At 43.4% G+C, this 17,087-nt stretch overlaps 2 protein-coding genes across 2 annotated transcripts in view; one reads left to right on the forward strand and one right to left on the reverse strand.

Moving 5' to 3' along the window:
* The window catches only part of LOC112558691, a 10,725-nt gene extending 1,365 nt beyond the window's left edge, over positions 1-9,360 (reverse strand). The window contains exons 1-13 of the mRNA XM_025229278.1: positions 9,078-9,360; positions 8,579-8,841; positions 7,765-7,837; positions 6,955-7,175; positions 6,415-6,543; positions 5,586-5,702; positions 5,235-5,398; positions 4,629-4,890; positions 4,252-4,377; positions 3,269-3,460; positions 2,672-2,907; positions 559-2,394; positions 166-247 (exon numbers count right to left, since the gene is read on the reverse strand). Coding sequence (XP_025085063.1) covers positions 166-247; positions 559-2,394; positions 2,672-2,907; positions 3,269-3,460; positions 4,252-4,377; positions 4,629-4,890; positions 5,235-5,398; positions 5,586-5,702; positions 6,415-6,543; positions 6,955-7,175; positions 7,765-7,837 — 3,438 coding nt within the window. The 5' untranslated portion in view covers positions 8,579-8,841; positions 9,078-9,360. The remainder of the gene's footprint in view (positions 1-165; positions 248-558; positions 2,395-2,671; positions 2,908-3,268; positions 3,461-4,251; positions 4,378-4,628; positions 4,891-5,234; positions 5,399-5,585; positions 5,703-6,414; positions 6,544-6,954; positions 7,176-7,764; positions 7,838-8,578; positions 8,842-9,077) is intronic.
* A 991-nt stretch (positions 9,361-10,351) lies between these two features.
* On the forward strand, positions 10,352-15,831 carry LOC112559212 (tankyrase-1-like). Its single transcript, XM_025230262.1, has 3 exons — positions 10,352-12,245; positions 13,672-14,027; positions 15,126-15,831. Exons 1-3 carry the CDS (start codon positions 11,491-11,493, stop codon positions 15,446-15,448), a joined length of 1,434 nt encoding a protein of 477 aa, XP_025086047.1. The 5' UTR covers positions 10,352-11,490; the 3' UTR covers positions 15,449-15,831.
* Positions 15,832-17,087: the final 1,256 nt, after the last annotated feature.

The following is a 17,087-nucleotide window of genomic DNA, read 5'->3' on the forward strand; positions in this document are numbered from 1 at the left end:
TGTGCCAGACTGCTGATACTGATTGTTCGCCTGCAACTATTTTACTACATACTTGCATACTCATGAGTATTTGGACACTGAATGTACAGCAGCATTGAATTCAAACATTCAAATTGCACCATCATTTAGAATAATATGCTACATACAAAGGTTTGTTGACATTACCTTCAGTATCTGATGAGATCTCTTCAGGCTTGACTCGAGTTCATTTTGGCTCATATATTCCATGTCTGCTTCATCAGATAATCTGTGAAATCATTGTCTCGGTTAAAAAATTGAGCAAAGATTAGAAAAGAATCATATTATCTGATACTGTGCTGTTAAAGTGAACATCTAAAGGCTATGTTTTGGACTTAGGTCATGCACAGAAGGTAACCCTTTCTTATCACATTCTACAGAAAACAGGGATAACAAGGTATATTCCGATATAACAGGATCCTTGAACAGAAAGTTTTAGAAAAACGTAATCTTCAGAGCTCATTTTCTTGCCCAATCACAGAGGAAAAGTTATTTTTTGAAAGAGCTTTAAAACAAAATCCCTGATGAGAGTTAACAAACCTGATGAGAAGAGAATCTGCTGAGGCATTGTAGGATTGTTCACTGAAAGTTTCCAGTCTTCGAGTCTTCGCATGCTCAGGGTCTTGATCTCTGAGCTTGGAGGCTGCTGGGTGGATGTCATCGCTGCTGCTGTGGCTTGACTGGGCAAAGCTGACAGCAGCGTCAATGTTAAACCCAATGTTCGTAAGCGAGGTACTTGGCTGCAAGAAGGACGGGGCAATGAAGTCCCTTGCCTGCTGGTGGCCTTTGCTGGGAAGATCTGGGGCGTCAACAACAATGTTCTGACGCCATCGTGAGGGGCTCTTCTGGGTTCCCAATCTCACTGGCGAGGGCTTAGGAAGAGACGATTTGGCAACGTCCAAAAGGTCGCCGTGTGATCCGAAGTATTTCCTTCTCGATGGCCTTATGTCATCTTCTAGCCATGGAAGTAATGTCGAACCATCCCCCAAAGGCCTCTGAAAAGTCATTTTTGCACTGTGACCTTGACCTGAACGCGCCAAATCCAAGATGTCATCTTGGGATTTCCGTCGAAGCTCAGGAGAAGGTATCTGCCGGAACTGGTAGCTAGGTGCCAGAGCAGGGTCATAGGAAAACCTTTTGGCCTTCATTCCGGACGTCATGAAAACCCCTTCGTCGGAGGTGTTATGGCCAGTGTGGATGCTGTCCTCATCAGCTATGTCCAAGTCCATAAGTGACCGAGCCAGCCGTTGGCGTAGCTTGGCCACCGCACTGGCTGGTCTCTCACCAAGCGGGAGTTTCTCTGGTTCAGCCAGTCTCCTAGTCTTAATGGTGGCTTCACTCTTCTGCCTGTACTTCTGTCCTCCTGCAGCATCATCGCTGAGAGGAGATGGGTCCCCGTGGCCTCTTCCCACCCATAGTGAACGCTCGTCGTCTCGGCCAGCCCTGTAACTGAGAAGACGACCATCCTTCTGTCTCGGCCGGCCCACAACCTGCGACCGGAAGCTGGTATCGGCGTTTCGAGCTCGGCGGAAGTCACGAAGCGTCACTGCGCGCTTCTCTGGCTGTCGGAAGGAGGAGGTGGCCAGGAGGTGGGATACACACTGCAGCTTGACCTCCCCAGGCAAACTGCTGCTGGACACGGCCTTAATTTTCTCCACGATTGTGTCGCAAGGGTCTTCAACATCCAGCACCTCGATGCCGGACTCCGAGCCCGTGGGGTTTCCTTCCAAGTCGTGCAACAGGAAGTCTTCGTTGCTGCTGTCAATTTTGTTCTTGTAGTTCAGTGCACGTCCTCTCTTCTCTGTCGTCCCCGATGGTGAGAAAGTGAGCCGGACAAACCTCTCCTGCTCTCGGACACCTTCCAAAACTTTTGCTTGACCTCTGACCCTCTTCTTGTTGACCTGCTCTTGTGCATCCCGAGCTAAATGTTCTCCGTTACTGTTGCTGATTCTGGAAGTAGGAGGAATGGTTTTCAAATTTACTTGAGGCTGTTGTAAGGGCTCGCAAGTACTCTTCTTCACCGCCTTGTTAGGGTTAACCTCCTTCGCGTTCTTTTCTTCATCAGCGGAGGAACCGTACAGGTGGAAAGTCACTGGTGGGCTTCTTTGTCCTGCAAAGAAATCCATGTCTCCGGTGTCCGTGCTGGAAAAACTTCCAGATCTCTTCAGGTGGAGGAAAATCGAAGGGCCACGGTCGGAAGCAAGTTGTGATGTCACAGCCTCTTGAGCCCTGTGTTCGCGTGTTGGTTTTGTCTCCTTTGTGGAAGAGATGCTGCCCATGGTATTGCCATGCAATTCTGACTTCCACGAAAATGCTGCTTCCAACAGTTTTATCGGCCACCGTCGACCGAACAAGAGCCGCTGTAGCAATCGGAGTCTAAAAAATAAAATTGTTGACAGGTTTACATTGTGAATAAACATAGATTAGTCTTACGAAGAAATCCCACCGTCAGCTGATGACCCGTGCAGAAACAGACACGTGGGCAGATAGACAAACAGATCGGCAAAGACAAACTATGATAAATATATTGGATGGATTCACGGATTCAGTTAAACTTTATGTCACTGACATGTGTCCTCGTGTGTAGGTGCGTGCGTGCGCGTGTGTGTTTATGTGTGTGTGTTGGGGATGAGGGGAGGAGAGAGTCACACACCTAAGTGCCAGTGAGCGAGCCTGCAGTCGGAGACGCCTGTCCACCTGTGGAGGGACCTCGGTGTCAAGCTTAGCAATGTGCTGTTCCTGTGGGGGAGGGTGTCTGTGTAAAAAGCTCTCGACAGCCCCCTGCCATTCCAGCGGCATCTGCAAGATCTGGTTGCCGCCCACTTCTCTCAGTCGTTCCAGCAGGGCATCTGGAAGAAACTTCAGGACCTTCCTGTACCATTTTAGCGCCTACACCCAACAGATTAGGAACTTTGTATGTATTTAGCATGAACAGTACAAAGCATGACGACATTATTACATACAATATTTTGGATGAACCGTGTTATCTACAACCGTTTAAAAGCATGAATGATACAATCTAAGATTGCGTGCACGCAAGATTCGTAGGTCAACCAGTGGTTATACCTCATTGTTGTACTACCTTTGTATCGTCCCTAGACGACCTCAACACATAAATAAATTATTTTTTGGTTGAATTATAGAAACAAACGAAAACCTCAAAGCATACTGTGGAAAACAAGAGTTCACATGATCCTGTCTCTATGACGACCGCTTATCAGTTGCGCCTGAGGACAAAGGTAGAACTCACCTTCTCCAGCAAAAGGTGGAAGATGTGAACTGCAACGTAGACGTCCTGAAAGCCTTGCAGGTGCTGTGTGAAAGGTTGCAGAGTAACCGTCAGCCGCTGAGTGAATGTCACTGACGTCACAAGCGGGTCGGGGGAGCGCGCCTTCAATCTCTGCATATCCTCCAGGATCTCAGTGGCCTGGCCAAGAAGTTCCTGAACAGAGAGACATGCGCAATAAAAGAGACGGGGAAAGTCGTGTGAGGTCAGGAGGTCGCATACGATACAGGTTTGGGTATTTGTGGCTGCCTTCTCACAGAAAACAGTTATACTCAACCGAGTATTGCAAAGAGTGCACTGGCAGCTACTCAAGACAGGGCTGAGATGGGCTTTGTCAGCAGCCGTGTCTATGAATGTGCTCCCACCCGACACCCACACCCCCAACGACCGGTACCAGTCAATGAACAATGAATAAAAAAGGGATACGATGTTCAGCTTTACTGGCCAACAGATACAGAGGACATCTCTGACAGTCTGCATTTATTACCCTTGGGTGACAGTAAACTCTCGGTGTGTTGAAACCATGCTTCAGATGTTTTCACGGGCCCATTGCTACTATGCAGTGCGTAAGCCGCGAATAATTTGCTCGCAAGCAACGGGAGATTTATGAAATTCCCTCCCTTGCACCAGTAGATGATTTCGGACACACTTGTTCAAAAACACAAGAACTGGGCTCCAGATTTATTCTAGGGATGCTGTTTGGACAACATTTTAAATTTCGTATTTTAGTTTTAACCGAGATGTAGCTTTAAAGCTGTTTTAGTGGGTCAGCGCTCAGAGTATAACCTCAATGTTGTAATATAGTGCTATACAATTTATTAATACTGTTCTTGGTGTTAGTGTGTGTGTGTGAGAGAGAGCTTTAGGCTCAAAGAAAATAGTTAAGTGTATATGCTAATCTTACCTTTGTCATAAAAATGTCTGTAATGTAAACACACACGTCTCACCTTTGCTGGCTCATACAAGGAGGTAGTGAAGTGTGTCCGGTACAACTCCGCCTGGCTCAAAGTGTTTGCCACACATGGATGCTCCTTCAAGAGGGGTTCAAAGTGCGTCTTAATCTTTTTTTCAATCTGCAAGATAAGCGATATTTTCTTTAACCCTCGTTTGCATCTGACTCCAATTCTAACAATTATGTCTTATAGAGGTTTACCTGCCATTATCTTGCCAGAGAAATATGGGAATGAAGAAGGATAACCAACAAATATCATAAAAATTAATTTCAAAATAATTATTATTAAAATAATGAAATATTAAAAATTTTAAACCAAGGAAAAAATTTCGTGGGTTATAGAAAAGAAAATAGTAAATGAAGGTCTGTTGCGTGTGTTAACCTCCACGGATCTTTCTCTGTGTTTCTGTATCTGGAGAAGGACAGTAAGGCTGTCTTCGATCCCCGCCATGTCTCCTCCAGTTGCCAGCGCTGGGAGTCCAGTTGCTGGAACAGCTGCCTTACGGAGGACGTTGCCTGCGTCACGTGATCTGCGTGCACCTGACTTAGCCAATCGGCGTGCGTGTTGGCGTCGTGGTCCAGCAGCAGCAAAGTCTGCTTGCACCCGTCCAGAGTTTCTTGGAAATGGGCCTCACTGTAAAGTGACAATGACAGGACTGGCGAATGAACCATAAACCATCGTCTGTAACAGGGTCTGCCTCTCGATCGCTCGTTCCTTGTATCTCAGCCTTCTTATTTATTTTATTTAATTTGTTATTCAATAAGTGTATATTGGTAAATACAACACTATCCAACTTCGCCATAGTCAAATGATGGTGTGTCTGTGCGAGTGTAGGTACACAGGTATGGCCGGATTAGTGTGGATGATGCTGAATATCATATAATTAAGATACCAGGATCAAACGAAGATTTAAATTATTTCCTAATGAGATGAAAGTACTGTGATGGACGCATGCGTGATTCCGGAGAACTGCTCACCTCACGGTCAAATGATACTTGTCGGAGAGTTCCCCCATCAGAGTCTGGATGTCGGCAGCGCTCTGCCCACTCACTTCATATTCTTGAAGGAGCTCCACCCGGTCTCTGATGGCAGGAAGTCGTCGAATCGCGTTCTCTGCTTCTCGGATACAGGGAGTGACCGTCTGCAATTATTTACTCGGTATGAAATTACAAGCAATATCGACAGACATAACTGCTATGATTGCTTGATATCAATCCCACTAATAATGTAATTTGATTCCCCTCTTATAAGTTAATGAAAGGACATTTTGCGTTGGTGTATACTGCTATAAATGTTTGACCTTTTTATTCTGGAAATTAAAAGCGGACCTGATGAAATCGCACCCATGCTGCATGATCGTAGATTAGTGTGCCTCCGAACTCCGGCGTTAGCTCGCTGACATCGATTTGGCTAAACAGGTCCTGGTGAGTTTTCAATAATACTACCTGAAAACACATAAATAGGGACATTTTCATTCTCTTTTAACGCACACAACAAAAAGGGCCGTCCAGACAGTCGAACACATTTTACTACTTCTATATTGATTACACTTCTTTACAGCATTGATTACATTTCTATTACAGCCAACTGTACCTCTAATCAGAGCCGGCGTTAGGAATACGCGGGGCCCCGCGGGGCCTTTAGTGTAGGCTATATACCGTACCACAAAATCTCCTTTCGAGGGACCCCTAAAGGCGTGGGCCTGGGGCGGTTGCCCTGCTTGCCCCTCCCCCTCCCATCCCGTCCAGCGCCGGCTCTGTTCTAATCGAGAAAGAAAGACAGAATAACAGTAGGAGTGAATAATGCAGGATTGGGGTGATGGTATCTCACAAGCAACAAGAAGCTTGTATCCCCAAAGAACCGAGGTAACATCTGTGCATATTATTTTGAACCTTATCTTCCCACGATCCATATCACTCCTTTATGTTGTTTTTGTAATGCTAGTCATTCAGTATTTCGTTTTTTCGTGATTTAAAAAAAAAACTTTGCTCGTATTGACAACTTTCCAGTGAGCTCGCATAAAATACTATTTTAGTACCCCGTTGAAAGAAAACGCCCTCTCTGTAAAACTACCACACAAACAAACAAACAAACAAACAAACAAACAAACAAACAAACAAACAAACAAACAAACAAATATTAGTAACCTTACGTAACCTTGAAAAGAGGAATCTTGGGATGTTTTTTGCTTGGTTTCAAACCCAGCAGCTTTTTAAGCTGTCTCGACCTCGACTTGGCGTAAGGCTTCATACAGTAGAAGGCGGTTATTGTACCACGTGACTGGAGCTGCAGTAAAAGACAGAGTAAGGAGCAAGCTGCTCAAAGCTACTACCGTGCGAAAAAAGCATCTGCTTGCTAGAGAACACGGTCGCAAGCAAAGAGACAGACGTTATATGGTGATGGAATATATGGCTAATAAATATATATGTATTATGATGCTCGATTCTTACAAGTGAATTAAGCATGCTCTTACACATGCTCTTACTTAAAGGATAGACACTGACGCTCTGAATCAAGTCCTATTAAAATTTCAGGTTGCGAAAGAATCACTTACAGTCATTTCTTTTCTCGGTGATAAAGGGGCGAAGGCTTTTTCGATGTAAAAACAAGGACTGACCCATTTCTTTTACAACAGGACCGACCTGACTATATATGCTGTGTTAGGGAGGGTGAATGAATGTGCGAGAATGAACCCACCTCCAGTTTTTCTGCCGCCTCTACGATAACACTTATTGTGGCTCTAGACGCCTGCTGCAGGTTGGCCAGTAAAGAGAACTTGCTGGCCTTCTGGATGCACGTGATCCACTGAAGGTAATGACGTAGTACACCAAGGAGTCGCTCGGCGCTCCATGTGATCAGGCGCTCGTGCGCGGTCTCCGGGAATGTTATGATCGGGGTCTGTGCCATGTCTACCCCTCCTGTTGTCAGACAACAATGATCATCGCTGTATTGTCATCGATTCCTCAATCGATACAACCAGCAAATCAATCAGCCAACTGACTAACCAACCGGTCAACCAACCTGTACTTACTGACCAACCAACCAACCAACCAACCAACCAACCAACCAACCAACCGTAAGCAGTCTTGTGGCTGGAAACTTAACTAACAGACGCGAAAACGAAGCCTTATCAGACATATGTTGTTGACATTGAGGGTCATTGCTACCACAACAATGTTTAAAAAGGCACTTATCATCTCTCTCTCACACACACGCACACACAAATGCTTGCATATGCACAAATGGGTGTACACGCATGACCATACACACAAACACATGTGCTCACACACATCTCACACATCTGTTATGAGGGAAAAGAAGTGGAGGGGAGACAAGGGAGTGAGTGAGAGAAAACTGTCAGGATGGCACAGCAGGCAAACAGTCAAACAATAGCGGAGATAGCGGCAAGTAAGAGATACCAACTACAGAGAAGAAGACGGGTAAACAGCTGTCTGTTATGAAAGCCATCAATATTAATAAACCGTATCGCCTGTCAACAGAACTCACCTGTCAGCACAACTACACCTGTTGACAAAACTTCTTCTGCGAGGTTCAAAGAATATGACGTGCGTGTGGCCATCTAAAGAAGACAGTCATTTGCCGCAGATAAACACTTGCTCATATGTTAGTAGCTTGTTTCTTTAACATTACATCATAGTCGCACACTCGTCTATCATCCTAATTCCCTGTAAAACTCTCTACAGCCACAAAAGTATTAATGATTCGTATAACCTATTTAGGTTCATGACAAGCTTTCTTGCTAGCCAAAGAACTGCGAATAAGCATGGTGCTTTAAACTAAAATTCCTCACACTTTGATACTGATAATCTGAGTTAAAATTCATTAACGACTGTTGTTGTTTGTAAGGTCCTGTCATTTCCACCTAAGTTGGCACTTAGCACACTTTATTCATTTTGTTCATCACGATGCTGAGCTTAAAACCTTAATGAAGGTGAATGAAGTCTTTTAGACTTGGACATTGTACACTAATCACCCGAAACGGTAAATATATTATAATTTAACATGATTTAAATATACTCGTGTATGCAGCTGCGCCTTACAATTGTAGTAGACACAGTAATCATTAAATGTAGTTCTTGAATCTAAAGCGGGTGGAAAATATAACAAGGAAAATGGTCTGAAGTGCAGGAAGCGTGAACTGCTACATGAAGTGTGGTGAAGAAAGAGAGAGAGAGGGAATATTTTATATTTATTGCCGCTCTCTCTACATAATGACGTATACGTATCCATATATATTTATTAACTAAACAACGCCCACAACAGATTTTTTTTTAACTCTTGAGAGAAGATTTGTACTCACATCGGTACCGTTCTCCACAAGCAAGTATTCCACTGACGTTCACATATGCACGTGTGCAAACTCGATCATGCCATCAGCATCTCGTCGTGCCTGTCACCATGCACTTTTTCAGCTTTTTGCTATGTCTGAATGAATCACCCGATCAGTACTCTGAGTTGGCGTACATCCGTCGCCCTTGCATCTTCTGCCGGGCTCCTTAGCGTTTGTGTGCGCCAAGCCGATGTCGTCTGCTCAGAGAAGCCATCATCAAGACCAACTAGTTCCTGCAAGTTTTTATGGCAGATGGTTTGCGGTCACTATGAAGCTTTCAAACACCTGATGCATGAAATGACCTTCCCTCTCCCCTCGACACACGTGAGGTGAAGTTTCGTAACTACGTCGCTGACATGAGTGTGATCAGTTTAATGCTGTCCAAAATTTAAAATGGCGCCCATGATAGGTCCTGTGCACAATTTATCAATATTGTAGCAAATAGAAATAAATATATAAAAAAACATACTTTTTGCGGCTGTTTAAGCACTTCTTTCCACCGGAACGGGAACGCACTTGAGGTCGAAGTGGCGGGAGGCGAGCGCGCACAGCCCACACACACCACGTCACCAACGCCAGGTGTTGTGCTATTGATTGTCGCGATAGTGTCTCGTTCTTTCCAATGAACCAATTAGTGCCTTCACCAAAGGCCGTGCATGTGCAAACTCATTGTTATGAGAAGGTGTAGATATTTCTCTTCACCTCTTCCCCGACCCTCTTATCGTGGTTTTCGTCCTCTTGAGCTCACGCGCAGCCAGCTGGTCGATCGCGCGGTTGATCGAAGGGGTGTGTATGTGTGGATGGATGGTGATCTTTATACGTCGTGCCTTTTTCTTTGTGTGTGTGTGTCCTCACTGTCTGACTGGGATTAAGTTAAATCTTTAAGTACTTCACAGACACGTGACTGCTACAATAAAATTGTTATGACCACAATTTGTTCACCATCTACTGTGCGGACTGTAGATAACAGCTGTCTGATGAAAAAATGAGATCATATAGTCACTTCGGATACTGAGAATTCTCCCTCCACCCCGCCCCCCCCCCAAAAAAAAAAAATTGATTAAAGTGAAAAATATTTTTTAACGAACTCTGACTAATGGGAAGAAGTGATAATGTGATAGGTGGAGAAAACCTGCTAATCCTTCGACATTGGTATTGGTTCACACTGAAATGGGACTACAGTTTTTCAAAGGGGACACAAACATTTTACGACTGCATTAGAAAAATAAACACTTTATGCCTCTTTCTCATATAGTTCTCTGGTATGAATTCTCCGCTTAACAAATCTTTTAATTTAATAAAAACTTCTTACTTATCCATGTACACCATTAACATGAGATAATGATGATTACGAGGAGGCGGCACACTTTTATACTGCACTTCCTCGCGAGTTCACTGTGCTCGACAAAAAGATCCAAACACAAACGAACTAGAATTAAACACAAAGACGGCAACAGCCCAGATTTAAAGCAACAATATTCATTATGCAGTGACCAGGTGCTAGATAAATGCGCAATTGTTCTGACAAACCCCAGACGTGGATAAACCACATGCCCTTTCTGTTTCGGTCGATCTTCCCTATAGTTAATGTGTTCGACAAGACAGTTGATTAACAAGTAACGTAATTATCCTGCAGTTGATTGCTCTGTGGTTTTCATTGCTCCAAAATTTCCACTTTTCTAGTTTATTTACGCATTTTAATAACTTTTTGTGCATCGTCTAAGGGGAGGAACTCGATCGATTTGGATCCACGTCTAGGTCCATGGCTGCTTATACATTTTTGTTGGTCGATAAAAGGAACGTGTACATGAATCTTTGTTTGCATCCGCGCCGAACCCGCAGTTCTACATCGCATGAAGGGAGTGGGTGACGTTGATGAACACCATACTGTCAATGCACAGAGAAAGAGCAGACGACACGAGAGCTCTTGCGTTTATGGAAGTGCAAACGTAAGCCATTACAGGTCTTCGTGAGGGCCACATGTGGAAAATGCCTGCGTAGTTTGTACATGTTTTGTCATTGCATTTTTTTTTACCAACCACACAAGCTTGAATTGAAGTGTATATACCATGCGCACACTAGAAGGACTAATATTTACTGCACTTGACCCCTCCCCAAAACATTCTCGAAGCTCAAAGAAATGCAGACGAAAGTTAGCCCATCAGGCTCCATTTGCGAATAAAGCGATTCAGATGAAAGGAATCGCCCTAAAAGTGTTGTGCTAACTTAAAAAAAGACTGATATTTAGTTCTTAGATTTCTCGAAATACATTAAAATTTCAATCATCATTATGATTATCGAAATGAAAACGATAGCTAGATTTAGTCGAAGAAGATCAACGGAGCCATCTAAGGATTAGCCCGTTAGAAGATCTGATGTAAACAGTAGTGTCGTCAAATGTATGGTATGGCATTGTCTTGAATAATCCCTTGATCATTATAATTGGAAATAATGGCCAATTCCTTTATGACTAGGAAACATAGAGATAGCAATTTGATTTAATAACATTAATGGAACTGCTTTATATCGGGACTTATTTCCTGGTTTAGTCGTAGGACTCATTGGATGTCGTAAATAAACATTTTTTGAAGTCTTTCTAAAATTTCTGAGATTGACTAAAACTTGTTCAGTAGACAGTGTCTCCATATCAATGGAAATAAAAGATGCAGTTGTGTTCGTGTAAGCAAAAAATGAGCAACCATGGAACTGAACAAGCCGTGTTCTTTTCATTTATTTACATAAAACGAAAGTAAATAAGGCAGTCGCACCAGACTTTGGCATTTGTTCCTTGCATTCACAGCTTCATTAAATCGGGATAAAACACTTTTCACCCTCCCCCCAATTAAAAAACCCTAAGGTTTTAGTGATGCTGTAGATTTACAATGGGGCGACTCCGAAGAGCCCCGATTTTTGATGCTGTTTGTCGAGGTTCCTTGACGGAGGTTGAATCTCTCCTAAAATCTGGTAAGAGCCCAGACACCACTCTTCCTGGGTGCCCGACACCTTTGTACCAGGCAGTTCAGCTCCAGCATCAAGACATTGCAGTTGCTCTCATAAAAGCTGGTTGCTCCTTACAAAAATCAAAATCCTTGTTGACTGTTGCACCTGTACTTTTGATGGCAGCTGAGTTCAACATGAAAGAAGTAGTTTGTGAACTGCTGCAACGACCAGACTGTGATCCTCTTTTGCAAGATTCCAAGGGTAACACAATCATGCATATAGCAGTGAAACATGAAAATGAAGAGCTTGTGAAGATGCTTCCCCGGGACAGATATGTCACACGAAGGGATGATTATGGACAGTCTCCCATTCACATTGCTGCAGAAGTAGGAAACCTTGCAATATTGCAAATTCTTCTGGATATGGACAAAACAATAAATGATTTCTACTGTAAAACAAGGACCGATCATATTTCATTTGTTTCCTATACCCAAACATCCAAAGAATTGTATTCTTTGATAAACTTACCGACTCTGGGAACTAAAAGCACACCTTTGCATTTTGCTGCAAAGAATTATCATGTGGATGTTATTGACTTTCTTTTGAAGAATGGAGCAGAAGTGAATGCTATTAATATTCATCATAGCACACCCCTACATAGTCTGTGCTTAGTAGGAGAATCCACATCCCATGAAAGGTAATGAAAGTTTACTAAGAAAATTTTAGCATTAAAGTTTATTTGCAAGTTACCTATATAATTATCAGGCATATACCTTTATACGTTATCACTGTTTTTACTGTTGAAGTCTTAAAAGAGTATTCACAGGAGAGGAAAGGAAATGCTTTGATTTTTGTAAATATGTGGTCAGTCTAGATGCATGTACCTAGGGACACGTGAATGTGGTCTGTGGATGTTGATCTGTTGCATAAGGGTTAAGGTGCTTACACTTAAAATGGCAGTAGATAAATAGGCAGGTATGAAATGTAAGCAATGGTCTTTATATCATCTATTAGTATAATTTACAGATTTTGTATGCATAATAAAGAGGAAAAATCCTCTTATATCACAATCTGGAAAAAAATGAACGTATTGCCTACTAAGTCATAAGCAGTTTTCTCCACTGCATATGAGCCCTGAACAATTTTCAGCTTGTGATTTTTTTGAAACAGCTTTGTTTTTAAACAAAAAATTCTGCACATTTCTGCAAGACATTTCATGCAGACATTTCACCATCTCTTCACTGTATGATCCTAGGTTACAACTCCCTACATGCAAAATGCTTATTTTTCTTTCAGTTTGTTCTGCAATCTTTTTGCAATAACATTAATACAGTGGTTCTTAACCTTGTTTGTTGTTCCGAACCCACAAGTTTCATATGCACATTCATCGAACCCTTCTTTAGTGTCATCACAAATTGCGGGTGTGTCTTGACCTCCGTGGCGGAGGCTCTGCCGAACCCCTGAGACCGACTCACCAAACCGCTAGGGTTCGATCAAACCCCAGTTAAGAACCACTGCATTAATATAATTCCCCAAAAATGTTATGCATTCTGCATGCGATGACAGTAGGTGTTAAAACTGGTGTGTGTGTATGTCCACTACATAGTAGACTACTAGAGATAAAAGAAGTGTAGTCAGTTTGGAGGCTTTCTATTGTTGTCACCCCAAAAACATCTATCACTGAAGTTCCAGTACTCATTGTTTATAAGTGATTAAAAATATAGCATTAATAAACAATTATCAGAGAAGCATCACTTAATTTTAGGCATCTCTTATTTAACCAATGTGGGTTATTTTTTCATATAGAGTCCCATGGATATGATTTTAGATTAATTCAGATACAGTGTGATTTCATATAGACCCATGGCACAGTTTGATTTTACGTAGATTCCAGATATATTATGATTTTCTTCTGATCTCAGGTACAACTGTCTGTAGACTTATTGTTGTATTTTGAGATCCCATAAATGTTGTGACCTCCTGACAACCCAAAATATATCTATATATATATATCATGGCATCAAGAGGTGTCAGAGGTTCCTAGTTCATTATGAATTCCTGTAGACTGCAGGCTTGTTAAAACTATTTTTAAAAAACCCGTCCCCACTTATGTGGTGTGTCAGGTGTATCAGAGCAGCAGAAAAGTTACTGGAAGCCGGAGCAGACTACACGATACCCGGTCTGTACAACGAGACCGCTGGATCTCCACGCCGACGTCCCCCGTCTCTGACCCCCATGATGGTGGCAGCACGCCGGCAGTGCCCTGCCCTGGTGGAAGTGCTGGCGGAGCGAGGCGCTGACCCCATGACCAGAGACGAGGAGGGAAGAACAGCCCTGATGGTGTCCCTCTACTATGGGGACGACCAGAGTGCCGCTTATCTCTTGTCACATCACCCTGAGGGCGAGCAAACACACAGCCTTCAGGATGTACATGGCTGCTCCTGCCTGCACTATGTCTCCAGCTGCAGACACCAGGAGGGTGAGAAGAAAGTTGAAGTAGTAACGGTTACAGCAGTTACAGTATTGATAGGCAGGGGCTACAGTAGTTAAAACACGGCTGAGGGGTTTCGCAGTAGTTGTGGAATATTATGAGGGTCCCTACGGTATTATTGTGGTGTAGTCACAGGGGCTACAGTAGACAACAACAAAAGATAGTCTAGCATCAAGTTGAGTAAAAAAAAAAAATTTTGTGCGTCTGTGTACATGTGCATGTTTGTGAGTGTTCGTGTGTGTGCGCGCACGCGCGCGTTCGAAGTAAATAATAATAATAACAAAGTTAAATTATAGAGCGCTTTATACCACCATCAAAGGTTAGTTCAAAGTGCTTGACAAAAAGAAAAAATTAACGCGGAATAATAATAACACATAATTGCCGCACGCAACAGTACATGCAACCGTTATGTCCATAGAATACTATATGAAAGATATGTAGTCCGTATGTGCTCCTAACTTGCTAAGTGATGATGCAGATGCTCTATCCCCACAGCAGTTCTAGTAAAGTAAAAGTTGTCTTACATCGTGCCCTATTCCTACCTGTCGGGCAAGCTCAAGTCGCTTCACAGTAGGTGGTGTGAAGTCAAAAATAAGCTGACGACCATAAACTGGCGTAGGTTGTAGCAGACTGTACACCAAAGGGTAGGGTGTACATGCTGCATAAACCAGTGCCCAGTCCACAAAGTAAACAAGCAGGAAGATACAGTCCTACTGTCACATCTGCCAGATGGTGCGCATTTACGGCTGTCGGATGCCACTCGCCCATCCTCCTCCCAATGTGTAATATACACGAGGTCCATGAAACCTCGCTTTGGTAGGTTGATCAAGAGCTAGGACAAAAGCAGGATATGCACAAAATAGAACTTACTTAGGCTTGATGTGATAAATACGAGTCAGACTTGATCATTAAATTACATTTTTAAAAATTAATTAAAATTGTCGTCCTAGCCATAGCAGCTAGGACTAAACCTTCGACTTGGATAATTAGAAGTCAGGATTAAAATTCTATATCCTAGCCCTGATTGAATGACCAGGAGCTGGGAACTAAACACTCTATCCTAATCATAAATTATTGTCCACACAGGTGACCTGACACGCCGGCTCCTAGAACAGGGTTATTGTTACCATGTTAGAAAGGGCGAGAACCCGCTGCAGTCCAACTACTCACCGCTCAACAGTGCCGTGGCGGCCGGTAAGGTCAGCGTGGCCGAGGTGCTGTTGGACCACTTCCCCCGCCTGCTGCTGGACCTACCTGGCGAAAACGAGGCTGAATACCCGCTCCATGCCGTCGCCCACCTGCTCGAGACTAACGACCATGTGACCATCCAAATGACACGCTTGTTCCTTAGTCACGGCGCTGATGTTGACAAAGAGCTGCAGGGGCTTACTCCCCTCAGATGGCGCTGAGACGCGGACGCTGGACCCTGGCGGAACTGCTCCTGGCCGTTGGCTGCCGGGTGAACTTCGACCTCGCCGATGTTCTTGACTCTTTTGCGGAGGGCCCCAGACTTGAGCGCCTGAAGGGAATCGTCGACGGACAGCGCCGTGTGCCACCAACCCTGCGACATTTTTGTTTGACCGTCGTTCGGCATTGCGTCAGGCTCAGCAAGTACGGGTTTAAAGATATGTTTCAGCTGCCTCTGCCCGGGAGTGTAGTACTACAGTTACGATACCTGGAATAAGTTGGGAGTGGTCATCACGAAACAGAAATTCCCTTAGACAAGAGTGTTTTCGGCACATGGAGAATTTAGGCAGCTTCTGTTTTTAATAAAGTGCATGTACTAATAACAGTTTACAGGTTACATGTACACTCATCTTGTGGACTCCAAAAAGAAAAGTTTGGTTGTTTCTTTAGCTATTCATCTTCATCCAAGAGTCTCTGTGCGTCGTATTTGTGTTTGCATCCGTATGTCCATCTCGTGTGTGTGTGCGTGTTCGTGGCGGAAAAGGGGGTGAGTGAGCGCATGCAAATGATTGTCGTAACCCTAAAGTATGTGATACTGTTTGTTTTTTCTCGCAATAAAATAAACGGTTCATTTAGAGGACCTTATTTAAAGGGGAAAGCAAGGGAAATGGTAAGTTGATAGACAATGACGTTCTGAATCAAGTCCTATCAAAATTTCAGGTTGTGAAGGATATTGTTTACTTTAAATCATGTCTAAAACATAGCTTTGGGCAGACACAGGAAGACCGTCATGTTTGCGTTCTCTTTCGCGAAAGAAAATAATCTGGCTCCTGATGTGTGAAGTAGGCGTACCCACTAGACAAAAAAAGTGCCAAGCTATGCTGCGACAAGCGTGACCTCGATTCATAGCTTCCCACCGACGAGAAGCGCGGAAAGAGTGCAGTCTGTTGAAAGGCGATAGAAATGAAGGGAAACAGACATGGCATACTGTTGAGATACCAGGGTGCGTGCTGGCTTCATCTGTGTACGATACTCTAAAAATTCTACTGCCTATACCACAGGTCTCAACGGAAGTGCCTGGTGACGGAGGTTCACACAACGGCATTCTTCTATTTTTCACTAAGAGATCGTTGGCCGACTTCTTCCACAAGAATTGCCGAAGCATTGAGTAGCTGTCGCCGCAAAGCATAATGGTTATCTTTATATAAAAAAAACAAAAAAAACTGAAGATTTGTGTCAGTTTTTTTTTCCTGTTCATCAACCACTCAACAGAGTTGACCAATGTTGCTGTTTGTAACCTTATCCTCTGTCACACCAGAACTCTCGAATTCGCTCAACTTTTCATCGTTGTGCTCTGGCTGGAAATATTAAGGCATGATCTAGAAATCCGATGGCAGCGTTTTGACTACCCCGTTCCTCCCACATTTTCTTTCTTTTTTTTTTTTTAATAAGTTCTAGCGTCAGGGTTAGGGTTAGGGCATGGGCAATTTCCATCATTTTAATCATTTGTGTGTGACGGCAGTTGAAAACTGATCTACTCCGTTTGTCCAATCTCACCTCAACTATGGCTTAATCACGAGCTATGTTTGCAGATTTGCCTGTTCTAAAATGGTGCCTGTATCTTCAAACGAGAGAAAAAAA

Source organism: Pomacea canaliculata, linkage group LG3 (assembly GCF_003073045.1).
Source record: "Pomacea canaliculata isolate SZHN2017 linkage group LG3, ASM307304v1, whole genome shotgun sequence".
NCBI lineage: Eukaryota > Metazoa > Mollusca > Gastropoda > Architaenioglossa > Ampullariidae > Pomacea > Pomacea canaliculata.

What these genes read in the sequence shown, in the direction of transcription:
- LOC112559212 (XM_025230262.1), top strand. Translation starts at nt 11,491, where the DNA reads ATGGGGCGACTCCGAAGAGCCCCGATTTTTGATGCTGTTTGTCGAGGT. An exon ending in GAATCCACATCCCATGAAAG is followed by an intron (nt 12,246 to 13,671) that starts GTAATGAAAGTT and finishes GTGGTGTGTCAG; the next exon opens with GTGTATCAGAGCAGCAGAAA. An exon ending in CAGCTGCAGACACCAGGAGG is followed by an intron (nt 14,028 to 15,125) that starts GTGAGAAGAAAG and finishes TTGTCCACACAG; the next exon opens with GTGACCTGACACGCCGGCTC.